At 38.0% G+C, this 24,361-nt stretch overlaps 4 protein-coding genes across 4 annotated transcripts; 1 reads left to right on the forward strand and 3 right to left on the reverse strand.

Moving 5' to 3' along the window:
• Nucleotides 1-1,335: 1,335 nt before the first annotated feature.
• On the reverse strand, nt 1,336-5,844 carry LOC131334264 (G-type lectin S-receptor-like serine/threonine-protein kinase LECRK4). The gene is made up of 2 exons (XM_058369204.1): nt 5,231-5,844; nt 1,336-3,580 (listed from the first exon to the last, which is right to left on the reverse strand). Exons 1-2 carry the CDS (start codon nt 5,715-5,717, stop codon nt 1,626-1,628), a joined length of 2,442 nt encoding a protein of 813 aa, XP_058225187.1. The 5' UTR covers nt 5,718-5,844; the 3' UTR covers nt 1,336-1,625.
• A 931-nt stretch (nt 5,845-6,775) lies between these two features.
• LOC131332577 (uncharacterized) lies at nt 6,776-8,048 on the reverse strand. The gene is made up of 3 exons (XM_058366880.1): nt 7,819-8,048; nt 7,544-7,676; nt 6,776-7,474 (listed from the first exon to the last, which is right to left on the reverse strand). The coding sequence occupies exons 1-3, from the start codon at nt 8,046-8,048 to the stop codon at nt 6,776-6,778; spliced, it is 1,062 nt and encodes a 353-aa protein (XP_058222863.1).
• Nucleotides 8,049-8,167: 119 nt separating this feature from the next.
• Nucleotides 8,168-8,816, reverse strand: LOC131332578 (uncharacterized mitochondrial protein AtMg00310-like). Its single transcript, XM_058366881.1, has 2 exons — nt 8,804-8,816; nt 8,168-8,751 (listed from the first exon to the last, which is right to left on the reverse strand). The coding sequence occupies exons 1-2, from the start codon at nt 8,814-8,816 to the stop codon at nt 8,168-8,170; spliced, it is 597 nt and encodes a 198-aa protein (XP_058222864.1).
• Nucleotides 8,817-17,204: 8,388 nt separating this feature from the next.
• On the forward strand, nt 17,205-21,908 carry LOC131334266 (beta-glucosidase 17-like). Its single transcript, XM_058369206.1, has 13 exons — nt 17,205-17,513; nt 17,609-17,678; nt 18,254-18,312; nt 18,420-18,495; nt 18,583-18,660; nt 19,131-19,218; nt 19,318-19,570; nt 19,725-19,840; nt 20,276-20,499; nt 20,610-20,641; nt 20,809-20,911; nt 21,096-21,198; nt 21,576-21,908. Exons 1-13 carry the CDS (start codon nt 17,343-17,345, stop codon nt 21,844-21,846), a joined length of 1,644 nt encoding a protein of 547 aa, XP_058225189.1. The 5' UTR covers nt 17,205-17,342; the 3' UTR covers nt 21,847-21,908.
• The last annotated feature ends 2,453 nt before the right edge of the window (nt 21,909-24,361 follow it).

The following is a 24,361-nucleotide window of genomic DNA, read 5'->3' on the forward strand; positions in this document are numbered from 1 at the left end:
TTGGGAATCTAAACACAACCATCTTCAATTGAGTCTCCTAGATCATCTTCTTCTTCAGGAAATTTATTCATATCATTTTGCACATTGACAGCTTTGCTCGTACGACTTGAGGATTGATCCATCAAACCTAAACAAAAAAAACCCACAAGTGACAATGTTTAGAATGGTTACTTTTTTGATGATTCGGGTGGGGGAGAGTTTCTCATCTATTGCAGTTCAAATAATTTTATCCTAACCATGATCTATACCAATTGAAACAAATTGAATTTGACTTCAGTAACTCTATTGCCCTTTGGGTTTTCTATTATAGAGCAGCAACTTGATTGGTTCCTCTTAAACATACCAATAAAAGGTTAGACACCAAATAGACCAAAGTAATACCACCATCATGTATTACATGTATTTGGTTTTCACGTGTGCGTTTGGTGCTTGAATGAATATCAAAATTGAAAGAAGCATTATGTCAAACACAAAAAAGTCAGTCAATTGTAACTCCAGCAATTTTACAACTAACCAAACCTTCTTTTTTTCAGGAATTAATGCAAACACTGAATGAAGACAATTATATGCAAATAATCCTCACTTTTAATTTACTACTATTATTTTGTTCATTTTGAACTCTACAATTATTATTTCACAATACTCAGTCAATCTAATTGGCATTTTATCGAATAGTTTGTGAGCATTACATGTAACTTCTATGCATTCAGTAACCCGACAACTAGAACCTTCCAAAATCTATTTAACCTTCTTTCATAAACAAATTTATACCCAAATCACTGAATCCATGTACAGATATACACGTATACACACACATTCAGTAGCCCATAATCTGTTTAGGCTTCCGTCACAAACAAATATACGTTCAAATCTCTGAATACATGCACAGATACACGCGTATACACACACATGTATATGTATGTGTAGAGAGAGAGAGAGAGAGAGAGAGAGAGAGAGAGAGAGAGAGAGAGAGAGAGAGAGAGAGAGAGACTATATTCATACCTGAGAGAAGCGGCGAGTGATGGACAAGGAGGAGTGACCACGACTGACGAACTGGGATGAGGGAGGGCGAACGGCGGACTAATAGGTCTGGTTTCGTCGAAGGAAAAGAAAGAGTTACACTGGTTGGGAACAAAGCGAGAGACGGGATTTTCTTTCCATTTTTGGTTAATTTACAAGGTTTACCTGTTGCACTGGTAACAAGTTTTTTGTTATTAACCTATCGTAACATTTTAAAGGGTCCAGATCATTTCTCAAATATCTAATGGTAATAAAAAAAGGTGCATATGATACACACCCAAATAAAGGGTGTGTATTGTAGCACTTCTCTTTTGGGTTATATGCTTTTTGATACTGGTATGTAGCATTTTCATCCTTTTCAGGGTAAAAATGGCAATGCCATACTGAATAAAAGTTCATGCTGTAATTCAATATGAATTACCATCATGGTGCCACTAATCTGGAAAACAACATTCGGGTATTAAAGGATGTTTTATAGCTTAAAACAATTGCATACAAATTTTGTAACCCGCAAAATTTATTCAGGACACGAGGCACGTCCCTGTTCCGCTTCTTGATCCTCATAACCCGCATTCTGGCTAACATAGCTACAGACCACTGTATTCTCACATACTAGATGGTAGATTCAATAAAATTGAGCTGAAGGGATAAGGAGATGGGGGAACTGAAACTTCAACGACTCCTTCAAGCATTTGTAGAACGGTCTTCATGGAGGGCCGTAAAGATGGATCCTCGTGAATGCACCAAATCGCCACCATCACTAGCCTCTCCACCCTTTTCATGTCATTTCTCGCCTCTTCATCGTTCTCCACAAGTATCGCCAACCTTCTACATTTGTAGTAATCGTATACAAAATCAGTCAGTATTATGTCCTCTTCATTCTCCCTTTCCTGTTCAACATTCTTCCTACAACAAATGATCTCGAGTAACATGACCCCGTAACTATAAACGTCCACTTTTGCTGTAATAGGTTTACTTCTGAACCATTCAGGTGCAACGTATCCTTTGGTCCCTCTAATTGCTGTTTGAGTCCGGGTTTCATCTCCCATCAGAAGCTTTGCTAATCCAAAGTCGGAAATCCTTGTCGTGAATGAGTCATCAAGCAGAATGTTTTGAGGCTTGATGTCACAGTGGATGATTTGTGTGCTGCACTCCTCGTGTAAGTACATGAGTCCTCTTGCAATCCCAACTGCCATTTGGATCCGTTTGTTCCAGTCAGGCTTTGAAATTCTGAAAACAAAGCCTGCCAACGTGCCATTACTCATGTACTCGTAAACCAATAGCCTGTGTGGCCCTTCATCACAGAATCCAAGCAGTCGGACTAGGTTTTTGTGATGGGTCTTGGCTATTGCAATTGCCTCCGTTGTGAATTCTTTTTCCCCTTCTTGTATCAACTTGTCTAGCTTCTTGACTGCTACTTCTTTTCTTGAACTTGAAGAAGAAATGACCCCTTTGTATACAGTGCCGAAAGCACCTCTTCCCAGCTCTTCACGAAAATCATCTGTGGCATCTCTGAGGTCCTTATACGTGAAAGACCTGATATTGGTTTCCAATATACTTGATTCTCGAGTCGGTTTCTGTTTTTTCTGGTATGAACAGAACATTATTACAGCAATCGCTGCCACAAATATCAAGTTAATTATCATGGAACCACCTAAGAGAATTGAAACTACCAGTATCGGAGTTTGATCTTTCTTCCCTTCATCTTTATTTGGAGAAAGCGGGAATTCGGAAGAATCATCAGACTTTGGTACTTTGACGAGAGCCTTACCATAGGTGCTCCGCTCCAGCCTTCCGTTTGACAATGGCAATTTCTTCTTCGAACAAGTTCCCTTTTTGATTACAGCCACCACACAATTGCAATCACTGAAGCAAGATCTACTGCAGTCATCTTCACTTGATAATGGGAATATCTCATAGTTTGAAGAAGAAGGCCAAAACGTATTAGATACCACATGAATTTCAAACAGTTCCTCTGGATTTGAATCACCTGGCTCGCATTTTCTGACCTTGTCTTGTTTGCAGCCACTGTACTTGTTGTTAGGGTCCTCAAGGGAGAATCCAGGGAGGCATTCACAAGTAGGCCTTCCGAACAAGTCCAGTGTACAAAAGCTGTTGAACCCACAAGCCCCCGCTCCATAATCTCCTGTCATATCAAAACAGATGTCTTTGGGCTCATACCAAATGCTGAACCATGACTGGACCCAAGTTCCATTCCTCGGAGCCTTGGGGTGGGCGTATTGGGTCAAGATCCCATCAAAATCCAGTGTTGCCCGGTGGTAGAAATCTCTGGTTGAAGCTATATTTCCCAATGTGAGGTTCACTACATTCCCATTCCTTCTCATGACATAAAGATAGCCTGACTCATTAAAAACTACCTTGTACCCGGAATTCATGCCATTTAGACCATCTGAAGTGTTGCTGTGATAGTAATTACCGTATGCAAAATCTGTTGGGAGGGCAATGGTGTTAAGCACAAGATCACCCTCTGGTAGGAACCTAAGCTGGAACCTTCCTTTTGAGTAGTTGTTGTCTGTTTGTCGCGAGTATAGCTTTGCACCTATTGGAGGATTTATCACAGAATAATATTAGTACCATCATAAAAGCAAGTGATAATATGAATCAATCCAGTCATATATGACAGGGAAATCAGTTAGACTTATGAAAGTAGCATGTTCAGGGAATGAGGGATGAAACTGGGATCTTTATTGAAGGGGTGACGAACTAAGAGAAATAAATTTTCACTCACTAGTATAAAACATTGTGTGAAAAGGGTACTTTATTCGATCTTTTAGACCCATGCACTTATATTTTGTTGGGTTAACAAGATGGGTACAATTACTTGAGTTTCAAAGAGACCACAGAATTTATATAAGTTTTTGGAGACTGGTTCTCTAAGTATAGTATAAATTAGAGGTGACAAATGAGCGGGTCTGAACAGGTTTGGGCGGGTTGAAACGGGACGCCGGTCAAATAGTAAACGGGTTGAAACGAATCGGGTCGAATATAGGTCAAGTCAAACCCGAACTCGCCCTCCCCCCGCCCTCCCTCATCCCTTTTCCCCCTTCCTTCTTTTCCTTCTCTACTGTCTTCCCCCGATATGGATTGAAACACGTTCACAAATGGGTAAAACTCTGTGGGGTCTTTCGGCTATATAAGCCAATTTTTTTTCAACGCTGCTACAGGTACAGCAGTGGCTGCTGTGCAGCCGCGCACAGATCAGTTTCGCGCCTGTCTCGGGTCCCGTAAAGATAATCGGAGCCGCTCATTTTGTTCAAAATGCTTCGTTTAGGGTCTCTGCAAAAAATCATTTCAATCCGATATCGGGAAGGGTGTTTACGAATCATCCAACTTTTCTTCAAAATTTAGCCTAAACGAAGCATTTTGAACAAAATGAGCGGCTCCGATCATCTTTGCGGGATCCGAGACGGGCGCGAAACTGGTCTGTGCGAGACTGATATGCAGCTGTTGCTGTACCTTTAGCATTTCTGATTTTTTTTTATTTGTACGTTCTGCGTCAATTTTTTTTGGATTATTGATTCTATTCAAAAAGAGAAATCATAAATTTTAAAAAATGGTCCAAACACACTTGACCCGTTTTACTTCCTTTTCTCCCTTCTTGGAAAATAGGGGAGATCTTTGTATATATATGTGTTGAAGGGAATCAAAATGTAGGTATATACCTAAGCTAAAATATCTGGTATACCAATGCTGGCTTTGGGTGTGTTTGGATTAAAAATTGAGCAACTTTTTTTCTTTATTTAATTTTTTTTTGCATTTGTTTATTTTGCGTCAAATTTTTGTAGTTTATTAATTCGTCTTAACGAAAGGAATCGAAAAAGTAAAATATTATGATCGAAACTCATGATTTTTTTGAATAAAGACAAAATAAGTAAAAATAATAATCTTTTCTTAAAAGAATTCTGAGTTTCGATCAAAAAATTTTACTTTTCCGATTTCTCTCGACGAGACGAATCAATAAATTACAAAAATTTGAAGAAAAATTAAAAAATACGAAAAAAATTTGAATAAAAACAAAAGAAAAATCACAAGCCAAACCCACCCGAAGTCTTCTTCTCTATCCTTTAACAGAAAATCTTATTTGCAGATCGTTTTGTAAAAAGATTTTACAGAGGCCAATCGCACACGTCTAAAGTGTTTTTGGACGGTTGATATCAGCTTATGAGTCTGTGAGATTTGTTGTCCTTGCCTGTTTCCAATACTTGACTCGGCAAGATGGTGTCAGACGGATGTTTGAAGCTCTCCCATAGATAAAGAGACTCCCCATTTGCAAGAATGAAGTTGCCTGTGTCGAGCAAGGAAGCATACGCGACTCCATTTCCAACAGACTCGGGTTTCCAGATGAGCTGGCCTTGCGGGTTGTTCAATGTGAACTGGCCATCATCGGTGAGCTCAAGTTTTGATCCTTCCGGTGAAGGATTATCTCCATTCGCAAACCAAACTATGGTTTTTTCGGGTATTTTGTCGAACCAAATGGCAAGCAAGAAGAGATTCTGATTGTCAAGTAGGCGGAATCCGAAGGCAAAGTCACCTGATGGTGATTTCCACGAGGAAGAGTTATCAGAAGCGAGGAGGGATGATCCTAAAGCAATTCTATTCTCAGTTTGGGCATTTGCTAAAATTGGTGAAATGGAAATAAGAAAGAGGCAGAGATATTGAAGATTACAAATGGCCATCGGTATTGTTTTGGGGTACCGCACAAGAATTAGAGGCAGCAGTTTAAAAATGAGAGGTGATTTGGATGTGGAAATTTGGTATAAAGACTAGGGAGGAAGCCCAATATGTATATGTATATGTATTTCACTTCGGTTTGCTCTCTCTCTCTCTCTCATTATCTTGACTTGTTGGTTCCAAGTCTATTTCTTTACTTTGCCCTTGAAAGACGCCGAGTCCCTGCCTTGAGTAACACTCACTGCAATCAGCAGCCCCAAAAAAAAAAACGACTTTGGCAAGTCAAAACTCACTTTTGTAATCCAAGACTCAAGCTATACGTTGTTGCACGGGACCCACTTAAGGGTCCCGCACAAACAATTTGAACCATTCAATAATTTTAACATAATTATTGTACTCATTTTGAAAAAATTTAGCCCAATTGGATGTTTGTAAATAATTGATTTAATTTTTTAATTTTTCATTCAGAATTCAGGACCTTAAACTCTAAAAGAATCTTGAAAAAATTTTAGACAACTGTTTCATCAATGTCCCCTTGATTTGAACCGTAGAAATCGTGGGGCTTGAACCGTAGAAATCGTGGGGCTTGTTGAGAAGAGAATTTATTAAAAAAATTATCTTCATCAGATATCGATAGGTATCAAAACAGTTCATGTTTTGGGTATAATCTTTGTATTTTGATACCTATCGATATCTGATCAAGATAATTTTTTTACTGAATGCTCTTCTCAACAAGCTCTACGATTTCTACGGTTCAGATCAAGAGGATGCTGAACATACATTTGTCTTACTTTTTTTTCAAGATTCTTTTGGAGTTTAAAGTTTTGAATTCTGAATGAAAAATTGACAAATTAGATCAATTATTTACAAACATCCAATTGGGCTAAATTTTTTCAAGATGAGTCGAATAATTATTTTAAAATTGTTGAACGGTTTTGTGCGGGACCTCTAAATGGGCCCCATACAATCACATATAGCCATGGAGTCTTGGATTACAAAGTGAGTTTTTTTTTTTTTTGGTCACAATGATAACTGTTGTTATTTATACGTCAGGAACGATACATCAGACGAAAGACCCGTCCCTCGAAAGGGGACCAAGTAACCACAACGGTGGGGATTCAGTCCAAAGACTATACCCCGAACCACTCAAACCTTTACTTGCCAACACATAAGCAACCGAATTACCAGTCCTACGAACAAAAGAAAAGCCGTAGCACTGGAAATTTTTGCTTAAGGCTTGAATATCATGAATGATTATTTCCACCTCTTGATTGGTTGTAACCTGGCCATTGAGCATCTTCACCAGCAATTGAGCATCACTTTCCACGAAAATAGACCCCAAACCAAGTTGGAAGCCAAGATGAACACTTTGTCGAATTGCCAAAGCTTCAACAACTAATGAACTTGCACACCACTTTGAAAAACCCACAGAAGCAACAACAAAAAGACCTCTATAATCTCTAACCACAATACCATAGCCTCCTTTCCCCATGTCTTTCTTCCATGAACCGTCCACGTTAATCTTAAAGATCCCATCTGGAGGCTTAATCCATGAATTTGCAGCACCCTTCCCGGATGAAACAATATTTAGAGGGTTTAAAGATTTTGCAGACAAGAACTCTTGCAAATATTCCATTGCCCACTTGCACACCACCCCAGGAAGAGCTAGCTTATGGTCAAACAGAGCCCTATTTCGACACTTCCAGATATACCACATAAGGACCGCAGCAACCGACATACGCCATTCCTTATTGCTTTGATCCTGCCACCACAGTTCCATAGAGCCCCAAAAAGAAGAAAAAGAAGCAATTTGTACTGCCCCCAAACTTACATGCAAAGGCGACAAACGCCACGCTTGAACAGCTAAAGGGCAATTACAAAGAATATGGACAACAGATTCTTGGTTAGAACCACAAACCGGACAGCTAGGATCGTCGATAACCCTCATCCGCTGTAGAGCTTTCCTAGTTGGGAGAATTTCATGACAACATCTCCACAAAAAAATGTTTAATTTTATGGGGGATATTGAGCCCCCAAATAGATTTCCAAAGCGCCTCATTCCCAGCCATCAAAACGGTCCCCCCGTCCTCTCCATTTCCCATAGACCTTTGATTCTTCAATTCTAGTGCTGACAAATAGCCAGAGCTGACATTATAAGTACCCGCATGTAATTGATGCCAAACCAACTTATCAACCCTGTTCGTCCATGATAAAGGAATGCTAAGAATGCACCGTGCATGATCCGGAACGAAAAGCCGAAAAATAATATCTTCCTTCCATGTAGCTGAGGAAGGATTAATAAGTTGGTTAACTCGCACAAATCCCCCATCATTCATCAACCTTTGCGGATGGAAAGCCCCATATCCATTGGCACCCAAGGATCCGTATCAATGCGCACTTGCTCACCATTCCCAATTGACCACCGAACTCCAGTGGCTAAAACCTTCTTGCTTTCTCAAATGCTTCGCCAAACCCATGACGGATTAGAACCCAACTCAGCTTCCATAAACAAACTATCCTTAAAATATCTACTTTTAAGAATCTGGGCCAATAAGCATCCTGGAGACATTATAATCCTCCATCCTTGTTTTGCTAAGAGAGCCAAATTATAAGATGTAAGATCTCGAAACCCTAGTCCTCCCTTGAATTTAGGATTGCATAGCCGACTCCATTTCATCCAGTGAATTTTTCGTTCATCACATTTTTGACCCCACCAAAATCTAGCCATAGCCGCTTCGATTTGGTGACACAACCCTTCCGGTAACTTAAAACAGGACATAGCATATACCGGAAGGGCCAAAGCTACAGATTTAAGCAACACCTCTTTCCCAGCTTGGTTGAGAATTTTCTCTTTCCACCCGGCTAATTTCTGAAGAACCCTGTCCTTAATATAATCGAACAGGGTTGATTTAGACTTTCCCACCTCCGCCGGCAACCCTAAATATTTTTCCAAATCTGAACGAACTGGAGTAACCCTCACTGTAGGGACTCGGCGTCCACGTTGAAACTTGGACAAATTTTGCACTGCTTTGATTGCTCCTAGCAGAAAGGAAAAGAAAAGTAAACGTGTCAGTCAGTGTATGCAACTTACCTAGAAGTTTCATTATTAGGTTTCTGTCTTCATAGAAGTACAGAAAATTGAATGGAATGACTTGACTGTGTTGGGATTAGTTCCCCTAAACAATCTCACCAGCAACGAAAGCGCAACACAAAACAAATAAACACCTATAGGTATCAGAATGAACTGGTTATTTTAGTGAACCCTTGAAAAAATGTTTTAAATTTAATAAAAAACTCGGATAATTTGTATGAGAGCCATAATGGACCCCACATCACCATCTGTGCGCGACAAATCTGACTTATTGGTAAGCATTTTGGTGCAAGTTGTAGTTTTTCCCTTTCAGAAAGTATTGGACATGGGCTCCCTTCAACAAGCGACCTTCCGATGTTTTGAATTGGAGAATTCTATTGTGTATGAATTGGATGATTCTATTTGAAGGTGCAGATGAGTTCACCAAAAGCAGGGAGGAATTTCAAAACCCTAACTTCGTGTTTGAATTGGATGATTCTCTCTAGTATGCATTAAATTTCATTTATTTTTGTGTCCTTTTCATTATCTTGTACATGTTTTGCTAGTAGGACTGCTCTTCTAGTAGCAGCATACTTTGTGCGATAAATAGCGACTGCGGATCCCATAGTCCACGTTATAAACCGAAAATCCAGCACCCCAAGTGCTAAGGGAATCCCCTATAAGTTTATATCTTTTCCCCTTTTTTCTTCTTCCTAGGAATAAAGTAATATTGGAGTGGAATGCTGGCTGTTGATGGCTAAAGCCCCGTTCCGGAAATCTTCTTAAAAAATAAGTACTTATTTTGTCACTTCTCATTCAAAAATAAGAAGGGTCATTCCACAAAACACAAATAAAAAGTTCCTTTTACATTTTCAAACTCAAAAATAATGTAAATAAAAAAAAATTCTTATTTTTCGGAACAACCCTTCTTATTCAACAAAAAATAAGTTCTTTTTTGGTCTCTGGAACACAGCCTAAGTCACCCCATCATGTTTCTTCATGAAGAAATTTACCGCAGACAAACCTACGTTACCTACCACAAGGTCCGGAGGTCATAAAAGGTTGGCAAAAGTTACAATTGACTTTGATCTTTAGATTGGCACCCTTCCAAGAAAGTCAATGTTAATTTGGTAATCAAATGCAGTTATCTAAATCAAGTAGACGTAACGAATGGGTTAGAAATCTAGATAGACAGACAGACTATATATCCTAGGGTTTTTATCTAAATCAGTTAGACATAGTGAACGGGTTAGAAACACAAATAGGCTATCCTAGGCTTTCCAACAAAGTTCATCGTTAATTTGTTTGTCAAATGCAGTTATCTGGATTAGTTCATGGTTAATTTAGTAACAAGTGCAGTTATCTAAATCAAGTAGACATAGCGAACATGTTAGAAATCTAGATAGTCTATATATCCTAGGATTTTTATCTAAATCAGTTAGACGTGGCGAACGGGTTAGAAATATAGATAGGCTATCCTAGGGCTTTCCAACAAAGTCCATCATTAATTTGGTAGTCAAATGCAGTTATTTGGATTAGTTCATGGTCAATTTAGTAATCAAGTGTAGTTATCTAAATCAAGTAGATGTAGCGAACATGTTAGAAATCTAGATAGTCTATCTATCCAAAGATTTTTATCTAAATCAGTTAGACGTGGCGAGCGGGTTACAAATATAGATAAACTATCCTAGGGCTTTCCAACAAAGTTCATCGTTAATTTGTTAGTCAAATGCAGTTATCTGGATTAGTTAGAAGTCACGAACGGGTTACAAATATAGGCTATCCTATGGCTTTCCAACAAAGTTCATTGTTAATTTGGTAGTCAAATGCAGTTCTCTGAATTAGTTAGAAGTAGCGAACATGTTAGAAATCTAAATAGGTTGATGTTCATTCTCTCTTACCGTAGAATCAAGCACAAGAAAATTATCGAGTAGTCTGCTAGTACCAACTCAACATGTTGATATGGTGATCTAAATACCAAAAGGAGCTCGCAAAGAGACTAATATTAGTAAATTGTTTCAAAGATGTCACTAAGATTATGGAGTAATATTTATCCTTCTATCAAGAAACCTATCAAGAAACAAGAAGTTTGGAGGTTTGGGGATCAAAAGGCTTCTAGAACATAATGTGGCATTGCTATCCAAGTGGTGGTGGAGGTTTAATAAAGAAAAGGATGCTCTTTGGGTTAAAATCATTCTAAGCAAGTACAAACTGAACGATCAAACTTGGCTACCCCAACTTCCTACCAGAGGAAAGGCTTCTATTATCTGGAAGGATATATGTTCAGTTGGAAGTTTGTGTGCTGATATGGGTGAGTGTGTAGTCCAGGGCTTCACTTTCAAGGTAAACTCAGGAAATAGGATCAGATTTTGGGAAGATAAGTGGTTGGGGGAGGAGCCTCTAAAGGCCGTATTTCCAAGACTGTACATGATCTCAGCTCAGAAAGAAGCTGTCATTGCTGACATTGTAGATAAACAGAATCAAGATAACTGGGATTTCCACTTTACAAGAGATCTACGGGATTGGGAAAAGAATCAACTTGGGATCCTTGTCCAGTTGGTGAGTGTAGTGCAACTTCAAGAATCGCAAGAGGACAATATTCAATGGAAATGGAGTAAAAGCCTTTCCTTTTCAGTGAAATCTGCTTACTTAAAATGGGAAGAACAGAAGTTCAGAGAGGATAAAGAGCTGTTTCCTGTCTGGAAAAACATTTGTCTGCCAAAAGTAGAACTGTTTGCTTGGATGGCTTTGCAGGAATGTGTCTCAACCAGATCAGCCTTGGTAAGAAGAGGGATACTGAATTTTGAGCATGGTTCTTGTCCCTTCTGTAACTTAGAGGAGGAAACACCGAGTCACCTTCTACTTCTATGTAGTGTTGCTAAGAGTGTATGGATTGGAGTGTTGGTAGGGTGGAAGTTACTCAGGGTAAGCCCTGCAAATGTGAAAAATCTATTCCTATTCTGGGATGGATTCAATTTTAAAAATCTGGAAAACGTATGCTGGCAAGCCTCTTTCTATGCAACCTTATGGTTGTGTAGAAATGATACAGTTTTTAATAATAAGGTGTGGGAGGTGGATGATATTCTGGACTTGGTAAAAACCAGAGTGGCACTATGGATAAAGGGCAAGTTTAATTTACATTACTACTCTGTGGAAGATTTCAAGTGGAACCTAGAGGGGATCAGAAAAGTGAAGGTGTGAGCTGTGTTGGGCTGCCGACAGCCTCGTCTATGGATCTGGGGCTTTTGTATTGAAATGCTGTGGGGTCTAGAGTCAGGGGGTTCTTCTGTCTCCTTTGTCTCTTCTTCGTTTTCCTTTGTCTATCTGGGTTCTTTGAGGTTTTGGGAGGTTGTTTGCTTCTTTTGTTTTGGGTTGTTGTGGGGTCTTGAGTCTCTTTTCTTTTTTTCTTTTTTTTTTTGTGTGTGTGGGTTATCTTGAGGTTTTGGGGTTTATGCGTCTTTGTGTCGTTTGATGTGGTCTATCTTTGCTTTTTCCTTTTTGTGTCTGAGTATGGAGGTAGGTCTTTGTTTTTTCTTTTTTCCTTTTTGCGTCTGTCAGTGTCTGGTTGGATTGCTTGTTCTTCTGAGTCCCTCTCTTGGCATGGAGAGGTATGAGATATGAAGATGTGCTGTCAGATGGCTATCGGTACAGATGAGTTGTGTCTCTTTTCAACTCCCAAATCTGGGGAGGGCTAAGAGATCTTGGAGAGGCAGCAAACAATCCCTGCTGCTGGAGTGATGATTGATTGCTTCAACTTTTGGAGTTTTGAGTGTGTCTCTTTTCAACTCCCAATTCTGGGGAGGGCTAAGAAAAGTTGGAGGAATAGCAGTTAATTTCTGCTGTGGATAATGGTAGATGACTACTTCAGTTTTGGATGGTCTCAATTCTCTTGTGCTTGATGACTGTTGGCGTCTACCACTCTCTCTTCTCAACTCCCAATTCCTGGGAGGGCTAAGAGTTTTTCTATTGAGCGCTGATGAATTATCTTGACTAACTTCTCCACGTTTGAGTTGATAGACTACTCTTCATACTGATATCTGATGGGATTCTCATGAACCAAGGGGATTTTCTGCTGATATTGCTGAGGTTTGAGTTATAATCTGCTGTGATGGTTTGATATTACGGAATAGCTGTGCTGGTTATCTCGACTCCAATGGACACTGTTCTGGCTGCTATTGGATTTAAATTCCTCCATTTACTACTGCTCAAGCCACTGGTTTCAATTGTCGTGTATTAAAGATATGGTGAAGCAGGATGTCTTAAACCATTGATATTACCCCTAAGCTAGAGTTCTGTTGCTGATCTTCGCCTTCCTTCAAGGCTTAAAGAGCTGATTGTGGGCCTCCGTGCTCCTAGGCTCATTCAATTAATGTTGAATGGAATCTTTTTTCTTTTCTTTCTTCTGGAGGCCTATTATGACACCTCACTCTCTGTGGTCCGTAATTGGTCTCCCTTCGATGTACCATTTGTTGAGTTTTAATAAAATTTTGTTGCCTATCAAAAAAATATTTATCCTTCTGTCGTTAAACAGGACCTAATTGCAATAACAGAAATGCTACACACACATACAATCTGTGCACAGATTGTGCACAGATTTTGTTGTGGGGCCCACCACGGGTCCCACACAAATCATTCGAGCCGTTCATTAAATGTAAAATATTTTTTCAAGGGTTCCCGTAAAAAATAATCTCAATCCGATACCTATAGATACTCGATCCAATCGTATAACTTTTCATTATCCGAAAATCTGAATGAAAAGTTAGATGGTTAGATGAAGCACCTATAGGTATTGGATTGAGTTTATTTTTTACGGGGACCCTTGAAAAAATGTTTTACATTTAATGAACGGCTTGGATGATTTGTGTGGGACCCGTGGTGGGCCCCACAACGAAATCTGTGCACAATCTGTGCACAAAAATCTGTACCGGTAGCAGGACTCTTGCAATAAAATGTGTGGAATTTGAGATATTTGACTTCAGTATCTGTATATTCTGACTCCATGTGCCCTTCTTGAATTTTCAACAGAGTAAATAATCCAAAATGGTAGATCAAGTGACAACAAGAATAAGCTGTAAATCCACACATTCTGAGTTCGAAAATCGGTAACGTCCTGGGGTTAGGCCGCATGAGAGGAATCATTTGAGAATCTCATAGTGTCAATGTTTGAAGTTTGAAAGACATGCTATGTAAATTCTTTCTACATGGATGCATGGATCGGAAACCCTATGGAGGGGTGGCAAATGGGCGGGTTTGAGCCAAATTGGGTACGTTATAAGTGGGTTTGGTCTTTAATGGGTCATTGACCCATTTAGAACCTATTAGTTATGAGCCTAATTACCCATACCTAACCCAACCCATTTATTTAAAACCCGGCCCAGCCCGACCATTAACCCAATTACATTTTTTTCCCCTTTTGAACGGCATTAACCCAATTACATATATATTAAAATTTTAGAATAACTAAAATATCCATGTACACTGAAATGACCATATTACCCATATACATCTAAATAACTAAAATACCCATGTACAATTATACATCTAAATGACTAAAATACCTATCTAAATTGGCATTTTGTGGTAAAAGAAAACTAAGAGAGAGAGAGAGAGAGCACGCTATAGCAAATGTCGTTAGAAAGGTTCAGATAATCCGGGTGGATTTGGATTAAAAAGTGAAAGTGATTTTTTTCGTCTTTATTAAAAAATTTTACATTTTATAGTTTTGCGTCAAACTTTTGTGAATTATGGTTTCGTCTCGACGAGATGAACCAAAAAAGTAAAAAAAATTTGATCGAAACTCATAATTTTTTTAAAAAGTACAAAAATAGACAATCAAGATGTCATGCAATCTAACTGTAAAGAAATTGGGTTTAAAAAAAAAAAACGACCTCATGAGATTCTCAGAAATTGGGTTAAGAAAGACGATCAAAATATTTTAAGTTGGGAGAGGGTAAAATTGTGACGAATTTTAATCAAATTCTGGAGGGTATAACTGTAACTTAGAATGTAAGACTACAACGATAAAAATTTTGAAGGTTATATCATCACATGACTCACAAGTTAAGGGAAGATTGTTGAATCGTGGACTTTAGTCCTGGTTTGTGAGAGGTGACTAGATTTTTTTGGGTGAGTTATGTTCATGTTTTATTGGGTTATTTCAGTTGACCTAATTGAGACCCAATTGTAAATGGGTTAGATGGGTTGGAACCCAACCCATTCTAACCCAACTAATAAATGTGTTGGGTTGGATCTATTTTTCAAAGGATGAATTTGAGTTTAATTTGCCACCCCTAGATGCACTACAAGGCCTACAGGGCACATCCAAATCGACCAAGAGTTTCAAATGTTCGGATTTAAAACACGGATGCAATTGTTCATTTTATCTATAATCGGCGGAGAGAGGTGGAAATAGCTTTTGTTTGGTCACAAGTATGATAGTTCCATCCTTGACATGGTATTAATATTGTATTGGATATAGCCAAGTTGTCCTAACGAAAACAACATTGAAATCAGAAAGACTGCAAATGAACCGAATTGTTTGAGACTCGACTCGATAAAGACTCGTTTTGTGTTTGATTCAGGTACTAAACGAACCGAATTTGAACCTCAATTTTTGACTTGTTTAATAAATGAGTTGAACCTTAACAGTATTTGACTCGATTAAGCTTGCGAACTTGGTGTGTATATATATATATATATATCATAAGAGTTTCAGATATAACCTTGAATACGCAGAAATTTTTATATGTGCATAATGAAATTTTTTATAACTTGCATGTACATGTATTATATTTTTAAAAGTACTATAAACATAAAATCAATACAGTATGTTTCTATAATTTCTCTAAAGGACACGGATACAGCTGATTCTAGCTCAGCTTTTGTTGCTCAAGTGGTTCCACATCAGCTGTTTTTTTTTTTTTGGAATTCGTTAAACCTAATCTACTCTATCCTAAGGAACTTGAGGAGGGAGATAGGTGCTTACGGGAATCAAATTCTGCATATGTGCATAGGAGTATAAGGGAGGCTCCAACTGCACTCTACTCCAGTTGCATCAGCTGGAAGGGTGTTTTTTCATTCGTCATTACTACTCAGTACCATGTGATTACAATGTCATTGGTACTTAGAGGCGAGACAGAATCCTCTGCGTTGCGAGATTTTTCTACTTAGTACCATGTGATTACAATGTCATTGGTACTCAGAGGCAAGGCAGAATCCTCTGTGCCGAGAGATATTTCAGCCGTTGGATTTAAAGCATAAAAAAGAATCACACGATTCAACGGCTGAAAAATCCCTCGACATAGACACACATGGATTTTCAAAACAAAGGAGATATATTGGACCCCCGCAGAGGCTGCCGAATTTTTCGGTTTGTAAGAGTGACAATCATGAGAGGGGGCAACAATAAAAGTCACCAATTTCCTTGGCCCCAACATAAAACTTCGTGGGTATTAATGCTTGGGCGCCTACAACCCACATTTTAGTTATTTCTCTCATTTTCTAGAAAAAAGGAAGAAAGAAATGGAATCTCAAGTTTGAAGCTTTTGGATTAGACCTGTAAAAGAAATTGCCCGGTGGTAGTGTTCAAATCTTAAAATGTTATCGGCTCTGGTGGAAACAGTTCATACATACGGGACTTTGCTATGATTTTGATTGATGCTCCACTAGTTGGCGGGAAGATTGGTGTTTTGGAAATTAATTAGTCAGCACGTAAGTTAACCTAGACATTTTGATTTATTTAAAAAAAAAGAAAAGAAAATCAAATTTTCCTACCTTCCATTCCAACAAGCACATGAAAACTGAGAGTTGATAATTGAGGTTGATTCTCTCTCTCTCTCTCTCTCTCTCTCTCTCTCACTTAATTAAATCCTGACAAACTTAATTAATTTCCCTATATGGCAATGCACGTGCCTACCAACCATATGGATATGGTCTGCCCGAGTGGGGGTTGGTAGTTGGTACAGCAGCACCCTGCTTTGGGAATCTGCATAACTCACCTCCTGTGCTACACGATGCAATTCGAACTATTCATCACTGCTCAGACTTCAATGTACATCACCCAACAATTCGAACCATTCGGCATCTGTAAGGGAAATTCTATGTACCATGAAAGATTATTCCGAATTTAAAAATCGATGGTCCAGATTAACTTTAAGTGAATGTAGACTATTAATTTTTCAAATTCAGAGTCATTTCCGAGTAATATTTCTAGGTACCTAACACTTCTCATCCGTTAATTTGTCCCGGAAACAGTTGCACGAAATTGAACCTGCAGCACGTGGTGGTCCATCCCACTGCCCGGCTCCACAAATAATGCAGCCATATCTCTGCTGTACGTGGTAGATGCATGCAATAATTCTAGGTGAATTTTTTATTTTTTATTGGGTAAGTAATTCTAAGTGTATTCGAGGTGAATTTGTGTCAAAAATCTAAGTGTACCGTGCGTAGTATTTATATTGTTCCAACTAATTATTCAATTGATTTCCTCCTCATAATTGTTCCTTCTAGTTTGCTACAGGTAGGGTGGGTGTACTGCCCAATTTGGTAAAAAGTTTTGGCTATGGCAAAGAGGGGGCCTAACCATTTCTGCTTCCTGATAATACTGGGTTGCCATTTTTTGGGTAGTGGTTCAAATGCTGAAAAAAGGAGTTATCACTCGTCTGCTTCTAATCTGACCAGGAGCAGTTTTCCGGCTGGTTTCGTGTTTGGAGCCGGATCGGCTTCGTACCAGGTAAGCCACCAAAAGCTTAATTGTGAGTTTGGACAAATTTCAAGATAATATATAGTGAAAATGTAAACATGTTTGTAGTTGTTTTTTCTCCTTAGGTTGAAGGAGCAGTATGTGAAGACGGCAGGGCACCCAGCATTTGGGACATATTCACTCACATTGATCCAGGTCTCTCTCTCTCTCTCTGAGTGAAATTAATAGCTGTTCAAATTATGGCAAATGTCATGACTTTTGTTCTCTGACAAACGCTGAAAAGAAGTACCTCTGAGGTGGTAGTCGAGTCGACAAAGGTGCTAGTTGAATTAAACTCTCTCCCTCCCCACATGGTGGCCTGCGAGTTTAAATCAGCTTGCGGTGGTAGTTCTCGTGAATCAGATGACCGTTTCCCGCTGGTGAGGCACCCTTGTTCAACTCACACCTAAATGGGGCTGTGATAATGATCCTTTTCGCGGTTGAGAATAGAAAAAAGAAAGAGCACCTCCCAGCCAAACATGCCGCATCTGTTAGGAAGGAACTCCTACGTACATACAGTCCCCCCGAATGGGTCACTTCCTAACCATTTAATTTAAAAACCAATGCAGAATAAAAGTTAATTGTTTCCTCAGGAGAGGGCGAGGTTGGATTGTACTAATTTTTTTGGTCGAACTTAGAAATTAGCGATTTTGATTCCGGCCAGAAGGGTCACTTAATTATTTGGAAAATGCTGTAGTTTGTGACAAGTATTTTCTCTGGTCTTATGGCAGAGAAAATAGCGGACCACAGTACAGGGGATGTAGCAGATGAATTTTACCATCACTACAAGGTATGGTTACACACATTCCGATTGTATAAGTATAACAAAATGGGTCACTACCCTGTCTTTATTTAATTTTGAAAATTGATTTTATGCCAACGAAATTGTTCTGACAGGATGACATATCTCTGTTGAAAAATATTGGGTTCGACGCTTTTCGATTTTCCATCTCATGGCCCCGAATATTACCTAGTAAGGCTCATCGATCCCCTGAATCTAGTTGCGATTACTATTCGTGAAGGCGATTCAAAATTTTTCTTATCATTTGTTCTTTGGTAGAGGGGAAAATAAGTGGGGGAGTAAACCCTGCGGGCGTTCAGTTTTACAATAATATCATCAACGAGACCCTAGCAATTGGTAGATTATCCTATCTTGTTTCTCTATATTCAGCCTGTCAATGGGCCGGATCTGACAAATTCGAATTTGATAAGACTCGAATCCGATAGTAGTAATCCGAATCCGAACCGAAATCTGTTTTACTTCAAAAATTTAAGCAAAAAAAATTATTTTCCCAAAAAAAAAAAAAAAGAATAAAAATACAACTTAAACATTTTTTTTTTCAAAATAAAAAATTTACAGTTTTTTTTAAAAAATTAAAAAAAATGAAATTTCGGATCGGATTGATAACGGATTTAATTCGATCTGATCCGATCCGTATTTGGATTACCGGATTCGGATTATCGGATCGACGTTATCGGATTCAGATCAAATTTTCGGATCGGATATGGATCAAATCCGGTCCATTGACAGGCCTCCTCTATATATATTCACACAGTTTGGTGCAATGGACTTTGAATTTTTGCTATTTTGGCTACTATTACTCGAAGGTTTACAACCGTATGTGACCCTATTTCATTGGGATCTCCCGCAAGCCTTGGATCATGATTATGGCGGATTCCTGAGCCCAGAAATCATGTGAGTTTGTCTCGCAATTATTAAAAATGGTTAGAAACTATGCAACCTCGTGGTTACATTATAAAATCACACTTTTTAAAAAAAAAATAAAATTAGCAGTGGTGATTATCGGGACTATGTTGATTTTTGCTTCGCTACATTTGGCGACCGAGTGAAGCACTGGCTCACGTTGAATGAGCCGTATGAGTTTACTTATTACGGCTATGGAGTTGGTGGATATGCACCCGGTCGATGCTCTAGCTATATCGGAAATTGCACGTCCGGAAACTCTGCAACCGAACCATACATAGTTGGCCACCACCTACTCCTTTCCCATGCAGCTGCTGTAAAACTGTACAGGGAGAAATACAAGGTGCGTATTTATTCTCGTGTCCTTGAATAGAACAAGAAGAATTCATGTTGATCGAGTAATTTGAGACATAGATTACTATGCCTTTATTTATTTATATATATTTTTTGAGATAATGAATATTGTGTTTGATAAAAAAGCAAAACCCAATGTGCAGGCTTCTCAAAAGGGCCAAATTGGGGTTTCATTATCATGCAAGTGGTCTGTGCCATTTTCAAAAAATACGGCCGGCCAAAAGGCTGCCCAAAGGTTCATTGATTTCATGTTAGGATGGTAAGTGTTGCTTTTAAGTTGTCAAAATTAGCCAGGTCCTTAATGAGGGAGCTCAAATCACTCGTACCTAAAATGTTTCTGCACCCTAATTAAACCATGCAACTTTAGCCAGAGGATTGCATAAAAGATTTTGAGTGACGAGAGTCTTTTTCTATGATTCTAGAGCTGATCCCCGGCGCCTCATAGTAGGGCTTTATTGTATGGTAACATCTATCTTGAAAAGTGAGCACTTGTTATAGGTTTAAATAACAATTGTAGAATAATTTCCGTTTGACCCAAAAAAAAAAGAAAAAAAAATTGTAGAAATGTGTTTTGAAGTTAGCTAGGGTTTAACAAAACTTGCACTTAATTCATCACAACCCGTTTTGTGCATCAGTTCATCTGCTACTAATAAGATTTTCTTGATTTAATGGGTTCAAATATTCAAATGTGTAGGTTTTTACATCCGCTGACGTACGGTGACTATCCGCAAATCATGAAGGTTTTGGTTGGGGATCGACTGCCAAAATTCACAGAGTCAGAATCTCAAATGCTCAAAATGTCTTACGATTATCTAGGGATCAATTACTACACATCATTGTACGCAGCTACTAGTGCCCTTTCCTTTAACAGCAGCTTAAACTTAAGTATCACGACAGATAGTCGTGTGTTGAGTTCTGGTAGGTTAGAAAATATTGCTTTGGAAGTTCATTTTTCTCCTCTATATATATTTTCTGATTTTTCTATAACTAACTAATGAACTATTATATTTTTCCTTTTGTCATCACAGAGGAGAAAAACGGGGTTCCCATTGGTCAACCGGTAATTACCTTTAGTTTCCCCTCGAAATATATATCCCACAAAGGAATTACAAACATGCTATAGATTTCATTATATAATTTAAGAATAATTCATTGAAGCAAATTAAGTACTAAACTATTAAATCCCGTATTTAGAGTAGTTAATGGTGAAATTAAATGCTTTTGTAGACTGCTTTGAGCTGGCTTTATGGGTGTCCAGAAGGAATTCGGTCTCTCGTGTTATACATAAAAGACAACTACGGAAATCCACCGATTTTCATCACTGAGAATGGTACTATTTTCCTTGAATGCTACTACTAGTACCTTGCTGGTGTTTTAGTTTGTGTTTAATTTCCGGGTAATAACGCTTTCTTCCTAACAGCTTTCATTTCTTTTCGCTGTTAAAAAGAAAGCGTTACGCACCTGGGAGAAAACAAATTTGTCGCGAAATCGAAACTATGTTCTGTCTCGCGCAGGTATGGCAACAGCAAATGATGGCAATGTCGAACAATCCTTGGAGGATGATCAGAGAATAGCCTACCATTATGAACATCTAACTTACCTCTTGAAAGCTATCAAGTAAGTATACATCACTAAATAGTCCTTCGGATCTTTGATTTCTTGACGGATCTATGAGCATCGGAAATAGCGTAAAAAGTTTCAATTATACAGTCCCCTCGACGCTTGTTTCTTTGAGTCATCAATACATTACACTTGTCTCAATTAATAGAACCAAGCAATCTACATATATGATTAAGGAATTCGGGAGTGTGTGTAGAGTATTTATTCCATCACCGTTAGTCTGATCACTGCAGGGACCCCGCTTTTTATTCGGGCTCTCATGTTATACATATCTACGGAATTACATAATCAATTCACTACTAATCTCGTCAAATAATCCGGACTTATGTTTATAACTTTAGGAAATGCAAATTGTGCAATTTGTTCATGTGCAGAGAAGGGGCGGACGTGAAAGGGTACTTTATCTGGTCATTCCTCGACGATTTCGAGTGGAGGTTTGGTTATACTGCTCGATTTGGGATCACATATGTGGACTACAAGAATGGGTTGAGAAGATACCCCAAAAACTCTGCTAAATGGTTCAACAAGTTTCTACAAGAGAAGAATGCATCTACTACTAATTGGCTTCTGGGTATAACAGCAGAAAGAGAGGCATCTGTTTTGCAGATCATAAACCCAAAGAGCACAGATTCTTCCGTTGTATGACTTGTACTTATTTTTTGAACTCTGCCCTTGTAATTTGGATCCTAATAAACACCAATTAAGAATATCGTCCGCCTGATGTACCCTATCAAGTTATTAATTATTTTTTTTTTGCCAATTAAAAAAATATCGTCCGCCAAGACTCCCAACTTACAAAAATGGCTACTTTCTTTTGTGGTAGTAATTGCGAATGTGCCTAGCCGGGATTCTTTATTTTAGTTTGTTTGTCCGTTTCGTACTGTAAAGGGATCCCTTAAGGCTGTGTTTTTTGGATCATCTTCACGAGAAAACTAAGTCTCATAATGTTAATGCGTGAGTGAAAGCAAGACCACGAAAACGCTCTAACAAAATATTGAAATTCTTCACACCGGAAGCGTAGGACTGAGATTGAAGCAAGAAGTTTGTTTAACTATATATAAACGTCAAATTAACTATATAAACGTCAAATGAATCAACAAGTTTGTTTTTGTCGGCAGACAAATTCGTTTTACAAATAGTACAATCTTTGGTGAGTACATGAGTCGCAGTCATGCGTACCTATCCATCAGTTTTCTTCTCTATTTTGGGCACTTTTTTTTTCCTAGCCACGTTTGCCGCGCGCAATCTGTCAACTTTCATTCACCAGCCCTTTCCTTCCCATCAACCATTATTTTAGATTAACACCTCTCGTGAAGAGTACTCGTGTTATAGTTTTTTATTTATTTATCCGCGTGAGATGTGTTTCAGTATATAAAATTCAAAGGATAAAGTTCAAAGGATCCACCAAATGAATTTTCTTTAACTAAATTATTTCGGATAGACATATGGTACACACAATTTTCCGCTTGACCGAAAAAAAAGACATATGGTACACACACCTTAATAAGGAGTACTGCTATGGGTACCGACGGTACCCATAGGGAAAATGCACCGACGGCCACCGGACGGCCGATCCGAGCCGTCCAAAAATTTTAAAAAATAAAACCGAGTGGCCTTACGCGAGAATCAATGGCATCCGAGGTGTGTAGGGTACTTGATCCGAGCACCCATTTTTCGTGTATATTTGTATATACGTGTATATACACGAAAAAGGGGTACTCGGATCAAGTACCCTACACACCTCGGATGCCATTGATTCTCGCGTAAGGCCACTCGGTTTTATTTTTTAAAATTTTTGGACGGCTCGGATCGGCCGTCCGGTGACCGGAGACGGCCGTCCGGTGGCCGTCGGTGCATTTTCCCTATGGGTACCGTCGGTACCACTAGGATTTCTGCTTAATAAGTGTGTACCGTATGTACCCTCTATATATTCCTATAGATTTGAGATAATCTAATCTTAACCTTTCAATTTTTTAATTAAAAAAAGGGCAACATGTCTAATAGGTCATTACTTACTCTATTGTTGAGTTTCTCTCTTCTATTTTTAATGGGCTTTCAAATGCGGTCCAACATCAATTTGGGTGGAATAGAAATTGGGGTTTTTAGGATTTTTTTTTTACTTTCTAAACTATTAAATTTAAAATTATGAAAATAGTAAAATAATTTAAAACTAATTTAATAAACCAATAAAGTTAGACTATTCGATATGATCAATTTTTTAGTCCAATTTGATCAACATGACATTAAATTTTAATGTCTTTTGATATGTACTTGTCAATATCCAATAATATTTGATTTTAGTAACAATGTTGAATATCGTAAGACTTGATATCCTAACGGTTTATATTGATCATCCTAACAAAAAATTAAAAAATAAAACTTAAGTTAAAATTGGTTATACTTTTGATAGTCATACTCAACCCATTTCACTTGAAAGGTCAAACCCAAATATTTGTCTTGAGACAGTTGAATAATTAATTTTTTAGTGAACTCTCATTTATCCACGAAAAATTGGAGGGATTTCGATTTTTTGAATTAAATTTTTTAGAGAGATAATTTGATTTGGAGAAATATTTTGAGAGAAAATTGCAGTTGTATTAAAAAATTTGGGTATGGTACTTACTTTTTGGTGAATTTTTTGGATGAAAATTTTGAACGAGAATTTCCTTTTTAGTTTAAAGTTTTGAGATATTGTATAGGAAAAAATTAAAAATTTTAAAAAATAATATGGATGGAATTGAAAATTAAGATAATATGACGGAAATTTTAAAATTAAAAAAAATAATGTGGTAGAAATTAAAAATAATTTTAGTTTAAATTTCGTATAACACATTGTGCTAAGGTAATGATAATGTATGGTATTGTTATTGAATTTGCGAAATTTTAGACATGTATTTTGCTTGGGTATAATTATTATTGATTGTGGTACGACATATTTTGGTTTTATTACCGAATATTTTAATCGATTTCCTTTGGAACGACACGTTGTGGTAAGAAAACGTCAATTATGGTATTGTCATAACAATTGTGGTTTGTTATATAATTTGTGGTATTTACATATGTTTTCTTTTAATACGATACGTTGTGGTAAGAAAATGACAATTCTAGATGTTGTCATTACAATTGTGGTTATTTTATAAAATTTGTGGTATTTTACAAA

This window comes from Rhododendron vialii, chromosome 7a (genome assembly GCF_030253575.1).
Source record: "Rhododendron vialii isolate Sample 1 chromosome 7a, ASM3025357v1".
Lineage (NCBI taxonomy): Eukaryota > Viridiplantae > Streptophyta > Magnoliopsida > Ericales > Ericaceae > Rhododendron > Rhododendron vialii.

Coding starts and splice junctions, on each gene's coding strand:
- LOC131334266 (XM_058369206.1), top strand. CDS start 17,343: ATGGCAAAGAGGGGGCCTAACCATTTCTGCTTCCTGATAATACTGGGT. Junction 17,514..17,608: donor CCGGATCGGCTTCGTACCAG/GTAAGCCACCAA, acceptor TTTTCTCCTTAG/GTTGAAGGAGCAGTATGTGA. Junction 19,571..19,724: donor TGTACAGGGAGAAATACAAG/GTGCGTATTTAT, acceptor CCCAATGTGCAG/GCTTCTCAAAAGGGCCAAAT.
- LOC131332577 (XM_058366880.1), bottom strand. CDS start 8,048: ATGAATGATGGGGGATTTGTGCGAGTTAACCAACTTATTAATCCTTCC. Junction 7,677..7,818: donor CTAGAATTGAAGAATCAAAG/GTCTATGGGAAA, acceptor TCTCCCAACTAG/GAAAGCTCTACAGCGGATGA. Junction 7,475..7,543: donor GGCGTTTGTCGCCTTTGCAT/GTAAGTTTGGGG, acceptor CTGTGGTGGCAG/GATCAAAGCAATAAGGAATG.
- LOC131334264 (XM_058369204.1), bottom strand. CDS start 5,717: ATGGCCATTTGTAATCTTCAATATCTCTGCCTCTTTCTTATTTCCATT. Junction 3,581..5,230: donor GAGTCAAGTATTGGAAACAG/GCAAGGACAACA, acceptor ATCCTCCAATAG/GTGCAAAGCTATACTCGCGA.